Genomic DNA, 27,298 nt, shown 5'->3' with positions numbered 1-27,298 from the left:
TCTTATTAAAATAACAAAAAAGATGATAAAAAAAACAGTTATGGTAAACGAAATAAAAGCATTATTCTTCAAAAGGTACAAAAAAATAATTATGTATATTATAATATTAATAATAGGAACAACAGAAACATCTTAAAAATATACAACTTTTTCAAATATAAAACAAAAATATAAACTTCACATTTTCACAAGAATTTGCAAAAATATTAACATTTCGAGTCTATTATAAAATATAAAGCACGAAAATTCAAATCATAAAAAGATTAAAAAGATTCTTATAACTTACAGTCAATTTGTAGGACCTTCGTTTTGTCTACGTTAGGGATATAATCACAATAATATGTATAATCACAGTAATTATTATGTTCTTCATAAATGTAAAATGTATTAAATTATTTGTTTTCGTTTTGTACGCTAATAAAATAATAGTAATAACCAAACAAAACGCAAAATCAGGAATTCAACAGTTCGTTCAAGGATGGTTCAAGGCAAAAACGTTTTCGTTTTATTTAGGTTAGGTTTGACGAGTGCGACTGCGCGATGATTTCTGACTCAACTGGCCAGCGCAAAAACAATAATTCGACTTCCTCAATCCTTTGAAAAGTCTTGCTTTTGTTAGTTTGTCTATGGAATGGACACATCACACATCACATATGTTTTTTTATATTTTGATTTATGTTTATTATTGTTTATCACATATAAATTAAATTGCAAAAATGCCAGATTAGATCCAAAAATCCGTTGGCCGTAAGCTTGAAGTCGACGTTTGACGTTAAAGTTGACACTGTTGACAGTTAACGTTGACAGTGTTGACACGACATTTGATAATTTTGACAATAATGACATATTTCGGATTGACTAACTGCTCCGAAAACTCGTTTAAAAGAAGATTCTTATTTATTTTCAACCTATGTTAAAGAACCGATTGGTGGTGATAAAAAAAATTAAACCTGAATGTCTTTTCTTTATTGAAACTGGTAAATAGTAATAAAGACATAATTATCGAAAACTATCGATGGTCAGAAATATAATATCGATAGTTTTCGATATTATAAACTATCGATAAATATCGATAGGCTATCGATAGTTCTCGACCACTAGTCGTATGTCGCATTTCATAGGTCGCACATCATAGTACGCACGGGTTTTGTTGCTTGGAATTTTGCATAATTTGCTTTTTAAGCGCATATCGTATAACAAATTAGTGATCGTTTTTGACATGTATTTGTCATTTTTTATGGACAAATTTTAGGATATATGGATTCTTTAAAGAAGTTTCTGAAAAACATGGAAATTAGAGCATTTATTTGCTATATTTGAAGGTAAGAGACATTTACCTAATGCACCTGTTTAGATAATGCATGCGTGACTATAGATAGAATAAGAATAATAAATAAGCAAATAATTACAAAAATTTTAGAATTTCAAGTCGTATTAAAAAATTCAAAATGTGACCAAAGCTTATAATTTTAAAATAATATCACTTTACTTACTACAGACCAGGAAAACCTAAATTTATCAGAAAATATTATACCTCGTAATATGCCTGTATATGATGTATGGACTTCTCTTAGACCAAAATAATTTTTAGTTGAGTCAATAGTATTCGCTATTGGTTTAAGAAAAGTGTCTCTTTAATCAAGAAATGTTCCTTTTCAATCAAGAATTTTTGCATGAATCAAAGAGACTATTGTTCTTGTAGCAAGAACTTCTTTGCATATTCATTTTGGGTCAAGAGTGAAATACTTTGAACAGATAGATTCTTCTCTAAAGTAATTTTTTAAAGCTTATGAAAAGATAGTTAATGCTTTGGGCAAAGAAACGTCGTTCTTGGCCCTATTGAAAAGCGCCAATCTTTTGGGTCAAAGTCATATTCATTTCGACTGAGAGATCCTTTTTTTCAGTGCAGTGGCGTCGTAAGTGCTTAAAAAAATAACAATAAAAATAAAAATGTCTTATTTTAATAACACACCCAGTATCAATATTTATCAAAATTAGAATTTAAGTATTTTGTGTAAGGAAGATTAAATATAATTTATCAGATTTGAAATAAATACTGTCCTAAGGGTAGTTTACTCTTGACTCGAAAAATATCAAACCCCATTAAAACGTACGTCTATGAGGTATCGCATTTCTTACCCTGGGCAAAATGTACGTCTTATAGCCATACAGCCTCTTGCCAAAAATGAAAAAGATCGCTCAACAAACAACCAAGATATTGGCTTGTATCCATCTTAAGTGGGACACCCTGTAAATTGCAATCATGCAGGGTAAAGAAATAAAACAATATTGTTTAAAAAACAAAACTATATTGTTTAATTATAAAACAATGGATTTAAATTTAAAGAACAATACAGAAATTTGATCTTTTTTTTTCAAGAAATATATATATACAGTGTGATCAGAATTATGTGCGTTCATTAAACCTTAATAAACATGTAAAATAATTTCTTACAAATCATAAATTAGATTAATACGTATATCCAATAACTTAAAAAGAATAATAAAAATAAAATCTCAATCAAGAAATTTTCAGTGACCCATCCTAAATATGTGGACACACTGTACATACGAAAGACGAAAGTAATATTATATATACTGGCACTAAAATATGGAAAAAATATACATGCACATAATATATATTATATATAGTCGCAAAAAGTGAAAGTGTTTCACGTGGAAATGAAAAATGCAACTAGAGAAAGTAAACTCGGCCATCTAACATTAAGAAAACGCCATATGGAAATTACATTAACTCAATTTGATGAGGAATAAATTAATATTATACCACAAAAATACCGCGAAATCATTATTTTTAACGTGTTATTACATCAATATTACGTATTAAAGAAAAAAATAAATATTCAGTTGAATCTACGCGATATGTATGCTGTGCTACTTTTTCGATAAAATACTTAAAGGTGCGTCCATACGAGTCAAGTCAATTGGTCAAGTTGAACTTAACTTGACTGGTGTAAACGCGCCTTAACTCTCAGTTCGACGACTTAAAATAAAATACTTAAAATAGTAGTACTAAATTACTAAATTAGTTTTGTCCTCTGTTGTTTTTCGATGGGATTGGGATCGCTCCGGGGGGTAGGTTTGGGAAGTTGGCTGGTTCTCTATTGCCTCTATTTTTGGGGTTGTTTTGGGGAATGTTCTGTTCTTCTTCTTCCTCTCTGACTGGTGGGGGAAGGGTGCTGGGTACGTCGCAGTCTTCGGTGGGCGGTACCACACATCTAAGAAAACAGAATCATTAGGTAGTTAGTTAAATTTTATAGGTTTGGTGTATTCTAAACACTTTTAGAATAATTATACAGGGTGGCGCCTCTCATACGCCGCGGAGGCTCCATCTAGGAGCTCCTGTGATATGTATGGCGTTACTTCAACATAGCTGTCTAATTAGTCCCACTTTAACAACTAGTTATCATATTGTGTCAGTTAAAACAAAAAAAATTCTCAGAAATTTGCCGAAAATGCAAACTTATCCTACATCAGAGAGAGTTGATATGATTCTATTAGTTGGTAAATGCAGTTCACCAATTAATAGAATTAATAGAATACTTAAATGCTTCTGATTTTATCTAGTCTGTTTTTTTTATGGGGATATATTAAAGACAGTGTTTACAAAACTCGACCAACAACTATTCTCGACAACACGAGAGAAATGATAGTAGCTGCTTTTCGAGGTAGAACTCCACCTATATGCCTTTTAAAAGAGCATATGATTTCATCTAGCTAATTTTTGTCACATAATTATAGCTTTATATCTAGTTTTAATTCTGTAATAATATATATGTTTTAAACGTGTATCTTTTTATTGCCGTTGAGTGTTTTACTCTACAATCTTTAATTTTTGTTAAATTTACAAAAGATATATCACACAGCCACCTAGATTTTTTTCAAATAATAAAGATCTACAGTACGTTTGCTGGATCTGTGTCTATGAAAGGAATGCGGACAAAAAACCTTTAAATAAACAACAATATATTTTATACGTCGACTTGACGAGTACGTCACCGCAAATCGCTCCGCCCACTCATTTTATTGGCTACTTGCAAATTTGTCGAATTTTTATTGATGGAACGCGTCGTCTAATTTTTTACGAAAAACATCGAGAGAATCGTTTCCCCTCTCACGGATACCCCGTAGCTACAGAACGAACAGACGTACTGTACTCACGCAAAATCATAAAAGTTAAAATATCTAGGAAAATTTTTATCTGAGGAGTCAGCAATCTTAATAATATTTTGTAGATATATAAATTACCCATTGAACACCGGAAAAATATACTGGATGTTCCATTTAAAATAAAGGAGTTACTTGCTTTTAAAAGTGACTAATGTTCTATACTAATTTTGTCTCACCCCGTATAACTTTTCGGGTCAAATTTCAATTTGGTTTAACATACAATGGTTACTGTAATTAAATATCGGGCTATACAAGGTCAACTAAAATTTAGGTAGCTGTTATCGAAATTTAAAATTTACTCTTCATTTTCACAAAATATCATATATGTCAAAATCCTTAGATTTTAAGTATATGCTTCTTTAATAAAAATCACCCTTATTTTTTTCCTAGAATCCGAAAATCAATTAATATATAGGGTGTTCCATTAGAAAAAACACAACTTTGATGTGTAACTTTTTTTTGGGACACCCTGTATAATTCTATATATTTTTATAAAATGCCTTCAGTTAACCTACATATGCTGCCAAAATTTCATTTTGATATAAGCAACCGTTCTCCTTGGAGCTTCCGCGGCGTATGAGGGGCGCCACCCTGTATATGCCGGTTGTTTACGATATTCTCCGATGATGGCAGCACCGGCGGAGAATGCACCAAGCCAAAGGTTCGTATATTCTTAATTTATATTCATATCCTTATATATTTAATTATATTTTAATATTAAAATGCAATAAAAATTTATAGTAAGAATGTCTTAAAAAACTATTATTAAAATTACATGAAAAAACAACACAATAAAAAACAGTGGCAAAAAATGAGCATTAATTCAGCGTTGTGTAACTTTTATTTCATGCGATATATGTATTTTGCAATAGCGTGTTAATTGCATCTAGGAATAATAATATAAATTTGTTAGTGGAATGACTGGGGCTCTCCGTGCAATAAAAGCAAAAAAAAACAAATCTTCATGGCCATTACTATCCCTCATAGCATGTACCAGGGTCATTCTAGTAGTAAAAATAGTAGAAGCAGTGTTATAAACGAAAATACTTTTATAGAGGTTGTTTTAAAAAACATGTGCCATCCCTCTTTAAATATATTTACTCATATCTTAGGATTATGTGAAGTGATCTGAAAGGAAGCCAAAAATGCAATAATGTACAGAGAGTAAAAAAATCATCCCTATCCATACTTTTTTGAGCCACCCTATAGAAGTTAAAATATTTTCCTGAAATACATCCTAGTACCACAGATTAGGTATACTATATGTAAACAGATAAAAATCTTATCCCTAATTTGTGGTAGGAAAATTGTTTTTTATGACGATGTGCAAACGAGTAAAATTTCCTGTGCGCAAAAATAAACTCGCGTGAAATAACAATAAACAGCGTAATAGAGAGATATCGCTCAACTGAATAGCGTGCATGGACGTTAATAAGGTCAGGTGTTATTTCCTTTACGTGAGGTGGTATTAACTCTCTTCATTTATAGTTATCGGATCGGAAAGAATTCTGTTCGCGTCGCGTCCGCTATTTAAACTTAACCTAACTTTGAATTTAAAACTTTGAAATTGTTTTGTTTACTAGGCATTTTAAAACTCAAGGGCTAAAGTGCTTATTTCCAGTGCTTTATTGTTCAACGTCTGCCAGTGGGTTTAGGGCAACAAGCAACACATTCTTTTAGAAGGGCTAAGTCGTCATCTGCTGTAAACCTAAGCCTCTTTATAGGTTCTTTAATATTGGAAGAGGTGGAATCCATATTTTGGGCCATATTTATTTAATTAAAACTAATCCCAGCTACTTAAATATCAAATTACCTACCTAATAAAACTAAAGTAATAATTCAAAACAATTCAAACATAACCTAAAATAAATAATCTCGCCGGCCGGCCCCGGTTGTCAAATACCCACACATGCCCATTTAAGCAATTTTTAAACGTTATTTAGAAATAGCGCTTGGTGTAATTGATCCGCAAAATCAGGCGGTAACGTTATTAGCGGGTGTTGCGTTAAAAATTGACTCGCGCATATCGTAACCATAAGGTACGCGTAAATACTGCATGACGCTATTCAGTTTTCCGATATCTCTCTAATAACTGTGCCGGTCAGGCGCTGTGCACAATTCTAGAGGCCATAAGTGGGCGTGCTATGTGCGCAAACTAGTAACCCAACTAGTGCCCAATTTGAAAATTGGAACCACGAAAGTTTATAATCTGTATAATCTGTGCTAATATATACTTTAGGTTTGGACTTAAACAAAATTCCCAAGTTTTTTTATTATATAGGAGCTACAGATGCCCGACGCACTATTGCCGGACCCTGTATAGGTTATCACTGGTATAATTTTCTAAAAAAAAACATGTGCGCTACTGACTTTCTCTCTTGTTAGCAAAATTGTGTAGACCGTTTAATCCTGATTAAAAGTTGTCTCGAGTTTGGTCTTCTTGATGAGATAAAGGCAATTTTACTAATTTGCCTTAAAATAAATCTAATAGCAACCTTTAAAAAAGCATAGTAAAAAAGTTAATGTCATTAACTGGCCAAACTGTTATGTAAGTACTCATTGATTTCTCTTCAAAAAATATGCAAAAAAGCTTCTATAAACACGAGTGCTGATAAGATTAAAATTTTTAAAAAAATAATTTTAAAAAATAGGTCTTTTGTATCTATCTTAAATATCATAATTTTGCAATAATAATTAGATCAAAAAATGGATGTTTTTACCTTAAGGATCTCCTGTCGAACACCAACATAGCTGGACACCTTTGTAGTCTGGGATATCCTCCCTGGCATTGCCAGTATCGGTTGCAGGATTTTCCCAATGGTACGTTTCCATTTGGATCATCATTACATAAAGCTGTAAAAAATATTGAAAATTATATAAAAAAAACTGAAAATAACCTACAAAGAAATTTTAAGAGTAACAAATAATAAAATACAAATATTAAAAAAATTAAAACAGACTAATAAAGCCACAATAGATAAATGTCAGATAATGACACTTATATTCACAAAATATACCTAAATTAGAATTTTAGCACATACTATATACAAGGTGGTCAGAACTGTATTCCGAAAACATAGCAGCAGCATATTCTGGAGATTAAAATAAGTAAAAAAGTTCGTATAAATGTGTGTCCTAAAATACTTTGTTTCGGAGATACAGGGTGTAGAAGTTTCATTTTTATTTCGATTTTTTCCAAATAACTTCTGATGTAAGGTCAATATTTGGATAAAAATAGGTGTCTGGGAGTTTTTGGACATGAGAAATTTGATTTTGATGTCACTATGACTCTTATGTGTAGGGGGCGCCACCTACATGTGTTTTAACTGTGTTAAAGAGTAATGACTTTTTTTGTCCGTACCTGTATAAATTTACTGATTGAAAAAATATACATTTACGACGTTTTTTACATAAAAAATGTCTCTTGGTAAAAATCGCTACGAGCAACCGTTCTCAAAATATTTAAAATGGATTACAGTTGAGGTTTGGAACCTTTGGTGTTACACAGCAAAATAAAAACACTAAATCACCACAATACACCAAAACACTTTTACTTTTACACTGACACAGTAAACAAACTGACAGTGTAAAAGTAAAAGTGTTTTGGTGTATTGTGGTGATTTAGTGTTTTTATTTTGATTTAAAATGGAAAAAATTTCTAAATTTTGGCACAAAAACATTTCAAATTTATGATTTTAGTCTAATTACTATTTAGTCAACATATGTTTAATTTATGTCAATGATAACAAGTATTGATAAATTAGATTCTAAATATCTCGAAAACCATTACTCCTAGCGATTTTTCTTTTTCACGTAAAAAACGTCGTAAATGTATATTTTTTTACTCAGTAGTTGTATACAGGTACGGACGAAAAGTTATTACACTTCAAAACAGTTAAAACACATGTAGGTGGCGCCCCCTACAAATTGGAGGCATATTGACATCAAAATCAAATTTTTCGTGGCAAAAAACTCCCAGATACCAATTTTCATCCAAATATTGACGTTACTTCATAAATTATTTGGAAAAAATCGAAATAAAAATGAAATTTCTACACCCTGTATCTCCGAAACTAAGCATTTTAGGACATGCTTTTTATATCTACTAGTGGGTAAATGAATTTGTAGATATATTACGAATTTTTTGGAACTTTAGTTTCGGAGATATAAATTTAATCGGACCTTTTTATAAAAATTAATTTTATTTTTCAGAAACTATTAGAGGCAGAGTTTACCAAAAATGATTTTTATAACTACTAGCGGGTAAATGAATTTCTAGATATATTACGAATTTTTTTGGAACTTTAGTTTCGGAGATATACATTTAATCGGACATTTTTAAAACTAAATAATTTTATTTTTCAGAAACTATGAGAGACAGAGTTTACCAAAAATGCTTTTTATAAGTACTAGTGGGTAAATGAATTTCTAGATATATTACGAATTTTTGCAACTTTAATTTCGGAGATATAAATTTAATCGGACCTTTTATAAAAATTAATTTTATTTTTCAGAAACTATTAGAGGCAGAGTTTACCAAAATGATTTTTATAACTACTAGCGGGTAAATGAATTTCTAGATATATTACGAATTTTTTTGGAACTTTAGTTTCGGAGATATACATTTAATCGGACATTTTTAAAACAAAATAATTTTATTTTTCAGAAACTATGAGAGACAGAGTTTACCAAAAATGCTTTTTATAAGTACTAGTGGGTAAATGAATTTCTAGATATATTACGAATTTTTTTGCAACTTTAATTTCGGAGATATAAATTTAATCGGACCTTTTTATAAAAATTAATTTTATTTTTCAGAAACTATTAGAGGCAGAGTTTACCAAAAATGATTTTTATAACTACTAGCGGGTAAATGAATTTCTAGATATATTACGAATTTTTTTGGAACTTTAGTTTCGGAGATATACATTTAATCGGACATTTTTAAAACAAAATAATTTTATTTTTCAGAAACTATGAGAAACAGAGTTTACCAAAAATGCTTTTTATAACTACTAGTGAGTAGATGAATTTCTAGATATATTACGAATTTTTTTGGAACTTTAATTTCGGAGATATAAATTTAATCGGACCTTTTTATAAAAATTAATTTTTTTTTTCAGAAACTATTAGAGGCAGAGTTTACCAAAAATGATTTTTATAACTACTAGCGGGTAAATGAATTTCTAGATATATTACGAATTTTTTTGGAACTTTAGTTTCGGAGATATACATTTAATCGGAGATTTTTAAAACAAAATAATTTTATTTTTCAGAAACTATGAGAGACAGAGTTTACCAAAAATGCTTTTTATAACTACTAGTGGGTAAATGAATTTCTAGATATATTACGAATTTTTTTGGAACTTTAGTTTCGGAGATATAAATTTAATCGTACCTTTTTATAAAAATTAATTTTATTTTTCAGAAACTATTAGAGGCAGAGTTTACCAAAAATGATTTTTATAACTACTAGCGAGTAAATGAATTTCTAGATATATTACGAATTTTTTTGGAACTTTAGTTTCGGAGATATACATTTAATCGGACATTTTTAAAACAAAATAATTTTATTTTTCAGAAACTATGAGAGACAGAGTTTACCAAAAATGCTTTTTATAACTTCTAGTGGGTAAATGAATTTCTAGATATATTACGAATTTTTTTGGAACTTTAGTTTCGGAGATATAAATTTAATCGTACCTTTTTATAAAAATTAATTTTATTTTTTTCAGAAACTATTAGAGGCAGAGTTTACCAAAAATGATTTTTATAACTACTAGCGAGTAAATGAATTTCTAGATATATTACGAATTTTTTTGGAACTTTAGTTTCGGAGATATACATTTAATCGGACATTTTTAAAACTAAATAATTTTATTTTTCAGAAACTATGAGAGACAGAGTTTACCAAAAATGCTTTTTATAACTACTAGTGGGTAAATGAATTTCTAGATATATTACGAATTTTTTTGGAACTTTAGTTTCGGAGATCTAAATTTAATCGGACCTTTTTATAAAAATTAATTTTATTTTTCAGAAACTATTAGAGGCAGAGTTTACCAAAAATGATTTTTATAACTACTAGCGGGTAAATGAATTTCTAGATATATTACGAATTTTTTTGGAACTTTAGTTTCGGAGATATACATTTAATCGGACATTTTTAAAACAAAATAATTTTATTTTTCAGAAACTATTTGAGACAGAGTTTACCAAAAATGCTTTTTATAACTACTAGTGGGTAAATGAATTTATAGATATATTACGAATTTTTTTGGAACTTTAGTTTCGGAGATATAAATTTAATCGGACCTTTTTATAAAAATTAATTTTATTTTTCAGAAACTATTTGAGACAGAGTTTACCAAAAATGCTTTTTATAACTACTAGTGGGTAAATGAATTTCTAGATATATTACGAATTTTTTTGGAACTTTAGTTTCGGAGATACACATTTAATCGGACCTTTTTGAAAAAAATAATTTTATTTTTCAGAAACTATTAGAGACAGAGTTTACCAAAAATGCTTTTTATAACTACTAGCGGGTAACCTGTATACGGTTGTAATAATTAAAATGTTTTATTTTTGTTAGTTTAGGGGAAGTAGTTACGTTTATTGTATAAGTAGTTACATTACATTGCAAGTCAAATAAAAGCTTGTAAAAATAGGCTAGGTACTAATATTTGTCAAACTTACGATGTTTTTGACATCCATCTACGTTTTCGGGCCAATCACAGGAATGAGTACGTTCGTTGTAGAGTAAACCTCCGATGCAGAGCTGTTCTGTGGCTGTGCCATTCCAACAAGTCCAATATCTGGTGCAGGAAGTCTCATGTCCGAAGATTCCGTACAACCAGTCGCAGTGGTCAGTACCGATAGGTGGATCTATAGTAATTACAACATTTAATTAATATACGTATACCGGGTGCGTCTGAAAAGTGGCTCACCCCTATAACATTTTTATATTTTCAGATAAAAAAACGCGATTTGGTATGTTTAGTGTTAGTATATGACATAAATTAGGATTGATTGACGGCAAATTTTGATTTTTAAACTACACCCTCAGTATTTTTTTTATTTTATTCATAGAAAATGACACTCTGAATAGAATGACATAACATATGTCACATTTTGACATTTTCGGATATGGTTTATTTGAAATTTTAGCATGCGGTGCATAAGAACAATTTTACTCGAAATACCAAGTGTGTGGTACCAAATTATTCGTAAAAAATGCTTTTTCCAAATATGCTAATGTGCTACCCTTGTTCCATTTGAAGAGGTTGAGATATGATTAAAAATACGATTTGGGCATCTTTTAACCGGCTAATACAAGACGTGAAAAACATTAGACGATCAAATTTATTTTTTCAAGGCTCCTTGATTAAACATTTTTGTTTTTAACAAAGCTGACTCGACAGTCGATTCGGTCTCTATATGATACATGAATACATGGATAGAGCATTATACTCTTTCCTCAATCTTTTTATTCAAAGAAAATAAACGAATAAATTGATAAAGAAGAATCAGACTGACAAATATACTGATAAAGTGACAATGTACTCACTGGCTTGTTGTTTTCCTTCACAATAATTTGACCTCCATGGATAGTCGCAGCCTTCCGTTACACCTCTGTTTTTCCCTGCAAAGACTAATCCATTGGGACAATCGTATAATTCAGGCTGACCGTCGACACATTCCCAATACCTAAATAAATAAATAAAATATCATATTTTATGAGCAATAATATTTTTTAAGTAATATTTTGAAAATGCAATACCTGTCACAATATGTTTCATCTCCTATAACTCTAGCTTTGACTTGGCAGGGATCTTCTTGGTTGCCCTTTAATTTTTGACCTGCTACCAAATCTGAAACAAATAATTAAATGATTATTATAGTTGGATAATTTCAACAAGAGAATGTTGAAACAACTTATAAGTTCCTAACAATATAAAAAATATTATATTATAAAGACTCGTCTGGCAAAAACAATAAAAATATATTTTTTTTATTTCTATTGTTTTTGTAGAAACAATGATAGAAAACACAGGAGATGTGTAGCCTTCAACTTTCGTATTTCATCTAACAGGATCAGGGCATCAGTACCTGGTCAAATCGTGGGAATCATTTTTCTTACGATTTCATTTGCTGTTTCTCTTATAGCATCTGTGGCCTTGGTAATTGGATCATGCAGAGAGATGATCTTGATCTTTTACGAAACTCACCGACATTAGCATTAGTAGCGAATTAGTACCATCAATTAAAAAACGTGGCGTGGTTATGCAAAATAAAGTACCGCCTTTCGAAGTATTTCTCATTAAACCGGATCAATTTATCTAGATTATTTGTTGTGATTTATTACTTAGATCAAAAAATATTATATATGAAGTCTTTTTTAAAATATCAATGATGGTAATATCGTAATATCTAGAAAAATGGTTATTTTAACGATTTTTTTTCCTATGCAAACACACGTGCTTTGGTTAAGGCTGATGAAGGTTTGCAGAGCTTCAGCATTGGCGATAAAATAGCGAGCAATTTGTTTCAAAACCATATAAATTATATATCATTGTAATCACAAAACTTCAATCTGTTTCCGTATTGTAACGGAATTTTAAATTATATCTTCATTTTCGAGAAAATTTAGTCCAAACATAAGGAATATTTCGTTGATGTTTGACCATCAAAATCTTGAAGTTGTCTAAAAATATGGTACAATACGGATATAGTATAATCCTTTATCTTTAATTTCCTTCTTCATTTGTCTAAAAATACCTAGTCGAACGCTTATTTTGCTACTTTTTCGTACTAGTGAAATGGCAATTTCAAAATAACATAAATTCATTTCGTTATAATCACACAGTGTATCAAAACGTCTTAAAGTATTTCTTAACTGATCTTTACCACCCAGCTTTCTCCTTCTTGGTGACTTTCTATGCTCGAGATGCCGGCAAAAATAAGAAAATGCGAGCAATTCAATTGTAACAATGCATTCAGTATTGTTCCTTTATTTTTTTTTGTTCTCCTTTAGGCTATTACATTCAATCTCTAGTACAATACATTTCAGATCTTCAATAACAACAAAAACGAGACGATTTTAAAGATTTTTTCCATATTCATGAAATCGCGGTGTATATTATTTTAATTTAAACACCTGCCAGGCAGGCCAACTTTCATTTCTGTGTGAGATAACGAAAAATTTGTCACCCAAACGGTCGATTCCATTCATTATATTAATATTACATAACGTTTTTAAGTCGTTTCCCTGCCCGTAATTCATAAACATTCTGTAGATTTTTAAGGCAGCATTTTGATACAATCGTATCTAAATACAGGGTTCGGCAATAGTGCGTCGGGCATCTGTAGCTCTCATGATACAATATAAGAAAAAGTTTGGCTTAGAATTTTACGATTACAATATTTATAGTAAAATAAGTACAGACAATCCAGAGTAAATATCTAATATTTCTTGTAGGATAGCCAATCAGAGTAGTAAAAAAAATGATCATTAGAAAAAACTAAAAACATTAGAAAATCGTTAGTGTACAGGGTGGCTCGAATTCGACGCTCGCCATGGGAATTTCGGAAACCGTAAGAGATACAGGATCGGTTAAATGAAGGCAAAGTTGTGCAATTTGATGCTCAATAAAATGCCGTATTGCATTTTGAAAAATTCCGAATGCTTCCGAATATATTCGAAAAAAAACCGGAATTTTCAATTTTGGTTTCTATTGTTTCCTGGCTTTATTTGTTAAGATAACTTAAAATAAAAAACACATTTTCATGGCCACTATTTCTGCTCTATAACTCCGTGTGATTAAATATTGACTCTGACGTTTCGGCTTCCGGCGACCATCATCAACTTATTTTTTTTAAATACGGACCTGATTTTTCAATTTAATTAAATTCTTTCATCGCTCTTAAAACACTATATATAGTCATTTAAAATAAAAATGCAATACGGCATTTTATTGAGCATCAAATTGCGCAACTTTGCCTCCATTTAACCGATCCTGTATCTCTTACGGTTTCCGAAATCCCAATGATGAGCGTCGAATTCGAACCACCCTGTATATTTAAATAATCAGACGATTTAAGTGTAACATAATTTACAGCACACATTCAAATACTAATCTAGAACTATCCATACATATATGAAATCCTCACTATGACATAGGTATCTACTCGTAACAACCAAACCATGCAGTGGTTCCGAACCCAGACGGAGTCCAAACAAGAAATTCGAAGAAAGCCAATCTGAGCGCGTTCATTTCTCGGCACACAAGTCAAAGTTGAAAGTGAGAGTTAAGAGTACTCTTTGGGTACTACTTTACGTAATAAAGGTGGTACCACCGACCGGCCCGTGTTTGTATAGTTTGGTGTGTGCGTTATTCGAACAAATTCGCGCTTGAGTAATATCTTATGTAGTAGCAATTTGCCATGTTGTAATGTCGGTTTTAGTTTTGTTTCGTATTGTTATTTTTCACTTTGGATTTTAACTATTTTATTTGTTGGTGTTCTTTCTTTTTTGATATATTGGAATTTATATAACTGTAATTTTGTTTAGAAATTGAAATCTGTAAATACCCTGTATTACAAATGATAAATTATAGTTAATGGTAACCACTCCGGTATAGGTTAGGCAAATTGCAATATTTTTAGTGAAAAATGCACATAGAGAAATAAATATAATAGGTTATGGAGGTATTTACAGAATTGGACTAAAAATTTTCCAAGTGAATGTTTTATAGATAGGAACATGGAAAAAAAGTTATATATTATGTGCTCTACTGTTTCAGGATCCTTATCGCCGCGTCTGCAGCAAAGAATTTCTTGATACAGGTTGAGTTTCTTCAGTAATTCACAATTTATTCCTGCTGAGGATTAGAAGTTCCTTTCTAGTTTTAGAAAAATGTTCTTGGATGAAGACTTTGGTATGCCTGTGCCCTTGTTTATTTATCCAGTAGACAGTCTGCTTTTCCTTTCCCTATATCACGTTGGTTAGTATTTAATGTAATTCAGTTTGGTTATTTCGTTTAACAGTAAAATAAGTCATAATCCAAAATAATAACAATATCTTCTTCTTCGGGTTCCATCTCCTAATGGAGGTTGGAAATCATCTGCTCTGAATAACTGGTTTGAAGTCATTCCAATCCATTCTCTCAAATTCTTGAGCCATGATGTTCTTCTTCTTCCTTGGCTCCTTCTGCCCTTTATCTTTCCTTCTATTATGTTCTGCAGCAGGGCATATTTAGGTCCTCTCATTATGTGTCCAAAGTACTCAAGTTTTCTCTTTTTAAGGGTGTTAATCACCTCTTCGTCCTTCTGAATTTTGCGTCGCAGTTCTACATTTGTAACCTTGTCAGTCCATGCAATCCTCAGCATACGCCGATAACACCATCTTTCGAATGCCTCAAACTTCTCCATTTCGGCCTTTTTAAGTGTCCAAGCCTCTGAACCATAGAGTAGAGTTGCAAATATGTAACCCCCTTAGCATTCTTAATCTAAGCTTTAAGTTGATGTCTCCACTGCAGAGATATTTTTTGAGTTTTACAAAGGATGCTCTGGCTATTTCTATTCGAGCTTTGATTTCTGCTGATTGGTCCAAGTTTTCGGCCAACCAACTGCCTAGATATTTATATTTTGTACTCTCTCCATAGGTGTATATATCATCTATTAGAACATTGGCTTGGACATCTTCTCTCTTAGTGATTATCATAAATTTAGTTTTCTTAAGGTTCATTTTCAGGCCATAGACTCTACACATGTTGTTTAGCCTTTGTAGAAGTGTTTGCAGACCCTCCACGTTATCTGCTATAAGGACGGTATCGTCTGCGAACCGCATATTATTAATTAAGAGCTGCCCATTAATGGTGATGCCCTCCTTTCTACTAGTCAACGCCTCCCGGAAAATTGTAATAACAATATAAATCTCATAAAACAAATATGTTTTAATGTTGTTTGTAACACAGAAAAATTATGCAGTACAACAGGTTTTAGTACTTAATTATATTTAGATCGTCCCCTAAAAGTAATTATTATAAAAAAAACGTTATAATTTGGCGCCCAACGTGGAGCCATAAAAAGTGTAAAAATCGCAAAATTAAAACAAAGCGTTATCAGTAAATAGAATATTTAAGTAAAACATTTTCAAGATAGCTTTAATCATCAATGCTTCATTATTTTAAACGAACGGCTTTTAAATATGTATACACAATAAAATATGTAATTGTAAATTTCTAAATAATTCTTCCCTATTGCATATACGCAGAAGAGACGATAAAGAATTTTTATGTTTATCATCGCCTTTGGGAGCGATGGTATTGCTAAATTAGCTACGTCTGCAACAAAATAGGTTTTTATTCCGTATATGTAGGTACCTACTACATGGTGGTTTTATCGTAATATGCCTAGATTGTAATGTACGACTTAGACAAGGAATTGACCTACATTTACCAATTAAAACGAGGTGTTCTACTAAAGTATTCAGTATTCGATACTAGAATATCTTTGCTAAGAAAAATAGATATATTAGTATTTGTTAAACAAAAAATGATCGACAATCGATGATAATTTTGGCGAGGTCAGTCTCTAGACTTCGTTTACTAACACTAATTATAAAAGATTAATAAAGGATAGAGCATTTCCAGACACAAAAATCTATAATTTCCAAAAAATATTTTATTCTCGAATTTTAAACTACACTATTCAAAAGTCATTTTTACTCAATATAAAAATAAATTACAACCTTCTTCAAATTAAAAAAAAAATTAGAGAAGTTGTCTAAAAATGTGCTACAATACGGATATAGTATAAAACTGAATGATTTGAATTTATAGGAATATATATTTTTTAAATAGGCAAATATATCATATTTGAAAATCTACGAAAAAAAAATAAATTATAGAATCAAAAATAACAAAAAGGCCATGACTTATGAAATGTGGTTTCCAACTTTGAAATATTACTTTTCAAAAAAAGTATAAAACTTGAAAATTACTAATACAGGGTGAGTTTCCTACGATGTTCCCTATATGTATCTCGGAAACTACTGGAGATAGAGAGTCGGTTAAATGGGGAAATAATTACAGTTTTGTGGGGTCATAAATATGCGTCTTTCAGATTAGTTCATGGCTTACTAGATATTTCGAAAAAAACAAATTTTGGCTATTTTAAAAATTGTCCCTAATTCCATTATAATCTATTTTAGACAAAAAGTTTTCAGATAAAAGTTGTAGATAATCACATCCCTAATGAGTTTTGTATTTTCCGATTTTTTCTAAAGCCTGTCATTTTTAACATAATATGACACAAAGATATGTTTTTTTTTAAATGGAAACCATAGTTGGCCATGACTTCATAAAAAGCGCCATTTTTTAAGCTTTTTGCGATATAAGGTATATGTTTTTTTTCGAAAAATTACCAAGTTATAGCCAATTCTTATCTTTCTTGACTAATTTCACTTAGTGATGGTATTCTGTTATGATCTATAACTTATAAAAAGACAGAATATTTTATTAAACGGTTCTTTATAATTTACATTACACAAACTAAAACTTAATAAACTTCTACCGTACCGCCTTACTGAAATGATGAAAAATGGCTGTAACAACAGTAATTTTTCGAAAAATTATATCACTGAAAAGCTTAAAAAATAGCGCTTTTTATGAAGTCATTGCCAACTATGGTTTGCATTTAAAAAAAATATACGTTTGTGTCATATATGTCAAAATGACAGGTTTTAGTTTAAAAAAATACGGAGGACGCAATCTCATTAAGGATGTGCTTATCTACAACTTTTATCTGAAAACTTTTTGTCTAAAATAGATTATAATGGAATTAGGGACAATTTTTAAAATAGCCGAAATTTGTTTTTTTAGAAATATCTAGTAAGCCATGAACTTTTTGAAAAATCTGAAAGGCGCATATTTATGACCCCACAAAACTGCAATTTTTTCCTCATTTAACCGACTCTCTCTCCAGTAGTTTCCGAGATACTCATAGAGAACCTCGTAGCACAGAATATCTAGCTACGCAACAGAAAAATACTCGAAATGAAAGAGCTAAAATTGCACAAATAGAATACTAGATGGCGCGACAATGTCATAATCAGAATATAATTAAAAATTTTGAACTTTCGGTTTTGGATCGACGGCTCGTCGACTGCCTTGTAGCTCGGCTAAATATGCACAGTTGCCAGATTCAAAAAGGCTTGAATTGGCATCCCATTCTTTTTACTGTGTATAATGCAGTATGTGTTTCTTTCTATTCTTCTTTTCTTGTCAGATACACTTATATTAATTATTCCTTTGGCTATTAAAATAGTTTTAAGTATATTATTACAAAACATATACATTTTTAATATACATTACCTTATAATGTTAACTAAGAAAATACCTTTAATTACCTTTAAAATTAATAATATACAGGGCGATTGATAGTGATATTTATTAATGCTGGAACGTTAGTAATGAAATATAAATTTAATAATAATGGAAATAATTTATTAAAATGCAGTACAAAAATGTTAACTGATTAAAAATACTATAATAACAAATTTCTTCCGTTTGCCACGTTATTTATATAGACCTAGGTAGATTTTAATAAGTGACACAGGTACAATTAATAATATATTAGTTCGGCATAAAAGTTGCTGTCACGACATCGAACAATAAATTAAAATTCGTAAAATAAATTAAAATTATTAATTAAACAAATCTTTATAAAGAAACGCAAGTATACCAAATTTGGGCCCAATCGAACTCCAGGAAATGATATCATAATAGTGTACTATATTATGGTACCACTTGATATGCTTTAAGGTACCATAATATTGCAATGTCACCGAAGATCCGTAGTATACCAAATTTAAAAACAATCGAACGCCATGAAATGGTATCGTAATATGGTACTATATTACGGTACCATTTTATATACATCATAGTACAATAATATTACAATGTAACCGAAGATACGTAGTATACCAAGTTTAAGCCCAATCGAACGCCAGGAAATGGTATCGTAATATGGTACCTCTTATTATGCTCCATGGTACCATAATATTACAATATCACCGAAGATACGTAGTATCTTAAATTTAAGCCCAATCGAACGCCATGTACATAATATGGTACTATATTATGGTACCAGTTAATATGCTTCATGGTACAATAATAATGCAATGTCATCAAAAATACGCAAGTATATATCAAATATGAGCTCAATCGAACGTCAGGAAATGGTATTGAAATATGGTACTATTTTAAGGTACCACTTTATATGCATCATAGTACCATCATATTACAATGTCACCGAAAATACGTAGCATACCAAGTTTAAGCCCTATTGCCGCCATGTACCTAATATTGCTATGTCATCAAATATGGTACTATAGAAGGTACCACTTTATATGCTCCATGGTACCATGATATTACAATGTCACTGAAGATATAGTATATCAAGTTTAAGCCCAATCGAACGCCATGTATCGTAATATGGTACTATATTATGGTATCACTTGATATGCTTCATGGTACCATAATATTGTAACGTCATGAAAAATAGTACATATCAAATACCGTATGATACCGAAAAAAACGGCGTCTAGTTGGCTGGAAAAGGACGATCGATAACATTTCCCATATAAATTTATATATAAAATGACAGCGATATTCATTTCATAGCCATCGCTAACGCCGTTTTTTCCTGATTATACGATATGAACTTGGTATCATAATAGTAGAACAATACTTATTATATTGTCGCCGAATTACAATGAAAATTCAGGATTCAATTATACAATCAAACGTCAGGAAGTGATTGTAATTTAGCTCATAAGATTTAATTCCAACTAACATTGCAAATTGAAAAAAACAGCTCTGATCTATTTTAATATGTTTAAATGATGTAGCAAATTTGAAGGTAGGCTTTATCAGAAAGTATTACGATATGAATTACACAATGGCAACACTGCACAAAATTCTTTTAAATTTTGTTTGTAGAAAACTGTTTTCTTTTAAATTTATTGCCCTCTATTATGGAGTAGCGAAACTACCGCATCAAAATATCTGATTTGGAGACAGGCTTTAAAAGCCTGTCTCCTTTTGCTACAATTTTATACATGTAACGAGGCTTCTGTTGCGTAGCTAGATATGCTGTGCTCGTAGGAAACTCGAGGTATTTAACCAGCTTTGCAAAACTATTGCAGTTAATCTTATGTTATAACAATTTAAAAGAAAACCTAATGCAGGATATAAGGATAATACTTTCTTCAAACAGAATAATTCGTTTTAAGCTTCAGGCCTGTTACTTAACCACCGGTGAACTTTGTCTTTTAAGAATGAATAACAGTTAGAAAAAAAGAACGACGTTACTTGAATTAACAAACGACTTCTGCGGAATGTACGGTTGTAATTAAAAGCAACTAAATTATTCTCGGTAGTATCTCGTTTCTTCCTAAACAATCAACATTTTTACACCGGGTGAGCTTAAAAACTATTTATTTTATAGCTGTTTTACACCTCCGGCAATTTCTTTGCTAAATTAGTTAGTTAATTTATTTGGCAGTGTGTAATGAAGAATTTGACGTCTCGAATAGATTCAAGGTAAATTTCAAGAATAAAAAGATTAAGGAGAACGCGAGGGGTGATTAATATGGCCGACGTAAACCCCGATTCATCAGTGCGGTTCTCATTTTATTTAAAACGTGTGAAAATAAAGGGTGGGTCTGAAATACGTGCAAATAGTTTTAGGGATATCTCCAAAAAAGTCTCCAAAGATATTTAATTTGATTTAATTTTCACGTATGCTGTGTTTATTTATGTTATGTTCTTTAAAATCAAAGAAACGATTGACATACATTACTAACATCTACAGATGCACGAGCAATACATTTATTTTATTGGATTGTATTAAAAAAGCCTCTTTTATTTTTATTTTAGAGACTATCGCTTCTTTCATTACGATTTTTGCGTCGTTAAAATCTACTCTCTGCCCTGTGTCCCAGGAATGCTCACAAATCTTAGATTTGTGAAAGTCGCCCTTTCGTAAATAATCTTTATATTCTTTAATTCGAACATTTATGGGTCTAGATGTTTGACCAATATAAACTGTATTACATTCACATGGTATTTTGTATATTACATTTTTTGTTTGTTGTTCAGTGTTCATTGGTTTAGTGTGTGTTAAAATAATAATATTTTTTTTTGTTTTTTCTCGTATAATATAGAAAGACAGGGATTTTTATTTAAAATTTTAAAAAAGTCTAATCATTTAACTACAAATTGCTTAAAAAATCATCAAAATCGGCCCACTATAAGAAAAAATATTGAGCTTTAATTTTTCACATACCACACAACATTCTTAATAAACTTTTATTTTCTTTAAAACAAAACTAGGTATTCATAGAATAAGTACCCACTCATATCATTCATTTTCATTTGCTTTTTCATCATTCCTTATGCAACAAGTCTCGCACAAATATATGTTAATATATTCTTATACAATCCGTGCCGTGTTGTTTGACGTTTTTTCTCACACATACCACTTTCCAAATCGCGAAAACCACAATAAATATTCTTCAGTTCGATGATGATTACTAATTTTATTACTTTTTCTTGGTGACGAATCGCATCATATATGTTTATTTTTATTACTAAGATATCTATTAAAAAAATTGTATTTGAAAGTGTAGAGAATCATGAATATAACAAATAAGACAAAGTCGGGGTACTGATATAATTGATCACTGATTTGTTGGATTCATCTCCGCTCTGAATAACAGAAAAAATTATTTGTAATCATTGACAACTTATTGACAGTCAATGATAATTTTGGCGAGGTCAAGGCCTAGAGAACATTTACCTAGCCGCTCTTCTTTATTTTTTAATGGCACTTACTGCCAGTTGGTCTTTTCCAAGAATACATTTATTTCACTAGTCCGAAAAAGTAGCAAAATAAGCGTTCGGCATTTAACGTTTTATGTAAAACTGGCTAGATATTTTTACACAAATAAAGAAGGAAATTAAAGATAGGATTATACTAGATCCGTATTGTAGCACATTTTTAGACAACTTCTTTATTTTTAAGATTTTGATGGTCAAACATCCACAAAATATTCTTTATGTTGGGACTAAATTTTCTTGGAAATAAAGACATTATTTAAAATTTCGTTACAATACGAAAATAGATTGAAGTTTTGTGAGTACAGTGCTATATAATTTATATGGTTTTGTAACAAATTGCTCGCTATTTTATGGCAAATGCTAAAGCTCTGCAATCCTTAATCAAGCCTTAATCAAAGCACGCGTGTTTGGAATTTTGGGTGTAACTTAACACGACAGGATCGGGCTAAGCCCTAGGCAGATTTGTGATATATAATATATATTTCCTTCGCCCACACACCCGCCTTACCCGACCCCTTCCAAACCAAAAGTACAGCGTAATAGACTCTTAATGGGTCACAAGAAGATCGAGTGTATATGACAAAAGACAGAGGTAACAAGGGCATTCTACAGAATTAAACCCTTCAAAATGCAATGAATAGGTCATGCAGCAAAAAATACTGACTGAAAATGGACCACTTAGAATTACATAGTGATACGCAAGAGGCGTAAATGAAAATACGACAAAAGGTAATCAGAAACTTGAGAAGAATAAAACGACGAAGAAGATTCCCTGATCAAAGTTGGGACTACGTTAGAAAACAAGCATAAACAAAATGACATCAAATGACAGAACAGCAAAAAACACAAGGTGTAAATGAAAGAAGAATTTGCTGAGAAGGTATCAACTTCATTGGGTTTAAGCAAAGCTGTATATGGAGTGGTTTATGTTAGTTAGTCAGTTATGCTGTTTGATTTCTGAATATTCTGTTGATTCCTTTCAAAAGTGAACTGGATCAAGTCCATAAAATAATGCTGTGTGTGCTCTTTTTGATAAAATGGATGACAATGAAACAAAGTATGAACTATTTGCACCAAGTGAATCAGATTATCAGCCATCTGAAAGGCCTGATTCTATCGATTCTGAAAGTATAATTTGATTTATTATTATTTTCACTATTACTACACCAATAAGTTAAGCTGTTTTTCTTACCAATACTTAAATATCTGACATGTTGTTGATATGAATAAAACTGAACCAGGAAGAAAAATCTTATCATTTCATATAGACGTAACTTAACAACACACTCTAAAAGACAACACATGAAAGATATTCTTCCCTTTATCCCGCCTGTATACCATAATTTTTATAAAAATCAAAGAAACACTATTAATAGACAACGTGAAGTCAACAAATCCCTTAATGACGAAGGAGAATGTACCGATGAACCGATTTATATCTAAAATTTCAAATATGATGAGATAACATGGTTCAAGTCCAAAAAAGTATAAACAAACATTCTTAAAAACGACCAAACTTATATTTTATGTGACTTTAGTTTGCAATTGTACAATTTAAAATATAATAAAGCATTGTGTCGAGTTTTCTTCTCCAGCTTGTTATATTTTAATTAATTAACATTAAAAACTTTATCTTTCATTTTCTCCATTCAGAGATTTTTATTTCAACTAATATCTGACTCTCCCTTTTAAATTTACAATAGTAAAAAACCAACTTACATAAACTGACCAGCAGAACGATTCCACTGCATTTCCTCCCCATACTGACGACTGTCTATTTTTCGAGCGCACCCCGTAAGTATAGTTCACTTTAGTTAGCTTCACAGTTAGCTTCCCGGCTCGGCGTTTCACTGAAAACTGAAGCACAACTCGATGGAGCGCTTCTTTTTCTCAAAAGGTGATTCTTGCGGCGCGGTTTCCTGGCCTTCTGGCTATGAAAGTGGTCATGGTAGCGTACCAACAGCGCGGATGATACGGGGGTAATTCTGTAAGCAAGTCAATTACACGTATTGGCAAAAAGTTGATATTGGCTTGTTAAGCGGGTACAAATGTTAAACAAAATTATTTCAATTTATTTTGGAGACTTTTGAGATTGCTCATAACATTTCAAAAACAAAAAAAAAAATGGTATTTATTTGTTAGTGCCGCCACTGTATTATACCGTGTGGCGTGTGGTGCATCAGAACTAGCGATGGGAACTATCGAATGAATTAGACTATCGAATGGTTACTGAATGAATGATTTCAACTATCGAATGGTTTTATTCGAATAACATCATTCATTCATTTGTATACTAAAGCATATGTGACAACCTCGCCGTGCGACTAAATGGTTATCGTTGAGCCACGACTATCGAATGCTTTTGATAAATGAAATTTAGAATTTAGTATTCGTTTGATTTTTGTGTGCGTCACTGCATTATTAGTTCTTCCAAATTTTTATAACTTCACCTTATAAATACTGTGCTATTTTTGCGTTTATTAAAATATTTAAAATAGTAGTTTTTTTAATTGACGATTGTGTGCGTGTGCAGGTGTCAAAATTTTTCCGAAAATTTGTGTGATTTTCCGTAGCCCGATCTCTCAATTATTTTATTTTATATGGTATATACAGGGTTGTTCACCACATACGACACGGAATATTGTAGCTAAACGATTAGATTTTTATAAATTGTAAGTTTTGGGTTCGTTGAAGGACTATTAGACCTATAATTTAAAAATAGTTTTACAAGATACAGAGTGTACCAAATAAGTAAAAAATATTATAGTTGTATTTTTTTAAATGGAACACCCTGTATATTATTCTATTTTTGGATTCTACGATTGAAATAAAGGTAAATTTGATTAAGGTTTATCACACTTAAACAAAAAAAAAATTAACTGGATTGAGAATTAGTTGAACTGTATTCGCGGAGTTTGACTTAATTGCTGTGTTTTATCCTCGGTTTTACCCGATTAACTCCCAGATCTCGCATACTCACTTACATCCAAAATAATTAAACATCTCCGAAACGATTAACTCCCAGATCTCACATACATCCAAAATAATTAAACAAATAAAAGAAATATTTGTAACTAAAGGAACTTTATTAAACTACACAAACCGGAAAAATCTAGGGATATCATTTTATTAAAGTTAAAAATAAATGTTTTGTATAAACAACCACATATTTGTAGGCCGATTCTTTCTACTTCGATTGAAACGAAGTAGTAGTCACACTAGTTATTTCTAAATTTGGGATATTTGCAGAAGTGTTTGTGCATTTTTTGTCAAATGTATAAAAAGCACCTAGCGTCAATTGTTCGAATTTAACCTGTACTGGCTATATTTTTATGATAACTGGCCAGAATTCATTCAAATAACTCTGTTTAGTATTAAACGACATTATGGAGCGTAGACATCTTAACAGAGACGAAATGCTAAGGGCCATGGGTATGCTCGAAGCTGGAATGCGCCAAATCGACGTAGCTAGAGCATTAAATGCAACGCAAAGTGTAATATCGCGATTAAGTGCACGCTATCGCGAAAGTGGTGATGTTGCTGAAAGGCACACAGGGCGACATCGCATTACTACCCCTCAGCAAGATAATTTTTTACAATTAAATGCTCGACGCCGACCGACTCTTACAGCACCAGAGCTTAGTTTAATTCTCCAGGAAACACATAATGTAACCGTTAGTCCTGACACTGTTCGCAATAGATTAAGAGAGGTCAACTTAAGAAGCAGACGCCCCTGGAGAGCTCAACCCTTAACGAGAGGAAATCGAGAGGTACGATATTTGTGGGCTCAAAATCATGTTCAGTGGTCGAATGAACAATGGGCCAATGTTCTCTTCACGGATGAGTCACGCTTTGGAATTCATCCGGATTGGAGAAGGCTTAGGGTATGGAGAGAACCGGCAAATCTTATTCGGTTGGATCATGTTCAGGAAGTGCACCCTTATCAAGGTGGAACAGTTATGGTCTGGGGAGGAGTCCAGTTAGGCCGAAAAACCGATCTCGTTTTTCTTGAAAGGTTTCTAACAGGAATCACATATCGTGATTTAATTCTTGAGCCTGTCGTGTTACCATATGCCAATGATTTTGGGAGAAATTTATTCTCATGCATGACAATGCACGGCTTCATACAGCCAGAGTGGTAAGTGAGTTTATCAATGCTCATCAATTAAACATCTTACCCTGGCCGGCACAATTTCCTGACCTCAACCCCATCGAGCACGTATGGGACGCGATCCAAAGAAGAATTTTGAGAATGGGTATGCCTCGTGAAACTCGTAGGGATCTGGTTCGGGCCGCGAATGCAGCGTGGCAGGCTGTACCTCAAGAAGAGATCGACAACCTGATCAGGAGCATGGAGAGACGATGTAGGGCTGTAATGAACAGTAGAGGAGGTCATACCCTTTATTAAGTAAAAATGGTTTTATCTTTTTTTTTAATTCACAGTTTAGAATAAAAAAAAATGTGTGTATTTTTTTGAGTTCAATAAAAATCAAGGTAAATTTGAAAAATCCGGTAAATTTCGCATTTTTATTTCCAATACGTCCTGTAAACTATTTGTTTATTTTAATTTTATTATTTCAGAAATGCAAATAATAAAATTACTGATGATGGCTGGATAAAATTGTAATATCCCTAGACTTTTCCGGTGTGTGTATACTGATTAATAAAATATTTACATCCCCCATTCACAGCCAAACAACACCCCAAATGATTGTTAAATGCACGCCTCACAATACAAAGCTGTTAAGGGGAGAATCTTTAGCTTCCACAGAGTTATCGTTTTCAGTCCATCTAAATTTCTGTATTTAGTGTAGTAGTGTTTTCCATAGGAAGAAGCCGAAAAATCCTGTGGTCTTTTCCTACTGTAACTCCAATAGACGGAAGTCAATGTTTTTCTTTTCTTCAACATGACGTATATTCAAGTTATTGTTGTTTTCTTCATGTTCAATTATTTTTATCTTTACACTTCCATGTGCTTAAACCGTGCTTTTAGTTTCAAACCTCTGCCTAGTTTATTCTTTAAACTGTTGATTTATTCGGTATAGGCACAGGTATAGGCTTTCCGGAGACTGACCTGCGAACAAATATAACATAGCGGGAATACTACCTATTTCCAGCCAAATGCTGTTTACCCATCGTTACTATTTCAGAAGTTGCAAAAATCTTAATTATTTTATACCAAAATTCTCTGGGTCGTA

General features: G+C 31.5%; 1 protein-coding gene across 1 annotated transcript; it reads right to left on the bottom strand.

Annotated features, from left to right (window-relative positions):
• Positions 1–2,365: 2,365 nt before the first annotated feature.
• Positions 2,366–24,016, bottom strand: LOC115882087 (protein obstructor-E-like). Its single transcript, XM_030899942.1, has 6 exons — positions 23,820–24,016; positions 11,975–12,065; positions 11,762–11,901; positions 10,891–11,079; positions 6,912–7,044; positions 2,366–3,239 (listed from the first exon to the last, which is right to left on the bottom strand). Exons 1-6 carry the CDS (start codon positions 23,860–23,862, stop codon positions 3,047–3,049), a joined length of 789 nt encoding a protein of 262 aa, XP_030755802.1. The 5' UTR covers positions 23,863–24,016; the 3' UTR covers positions 2,366–3,046.
• Between the last annotated feature and the right edge of the window lie 3,282 nt (positions 24,017–27,298).

The sequence above is a fragment of the Sitophilus oryzae genome, unplaced genomic scaffold (assembly GCF_002938485.1).
Source record: "Sitophilus oryzae breed Bouriz unplaced genomic scaffold, Soryzae_2.0 scaffold_1745_pilon_pilon, whole genome shotgun sequence".
Classification (NCBI taxonomy): Eukaryota; Metazoa; Arthropoda; class Insecta; order Coleoptera; family Curculionidae; genus Sitophilus; species Sitophilus oryzae.
This window is presented reverse-complemented; position numbering and strand designations above follow the sequence as displayed.

What these genes read in the sequence shown, in the direction of transcription:
- LOC115882087 (XM_030899942.1), bottom strand. Translation starts at nt 23,862, where the DNA reads ATGGGGAGGAAATGCAGTGGAATCGTTCTGCTGGTCAGTTTAT. An exon ending in CGTTCTGCTGGTCAGTTTAT is followed by an intron (nt 12,066 to 23,819) that starts GTAAGTTGGTTT and finishes TATTTGTTTCAG; the next exon opens with ATTTGGTAGCAGGTCAAAAA. An exon ending in TTCGACAGGAGATCCTTAAG is followed by an intron (nt 3,240 to 6,911) that starts GTAAAAACATCC and finishes CTGTTTTCTTAG; the next exon opens with ATGTGTGGTACCGCCCACCG.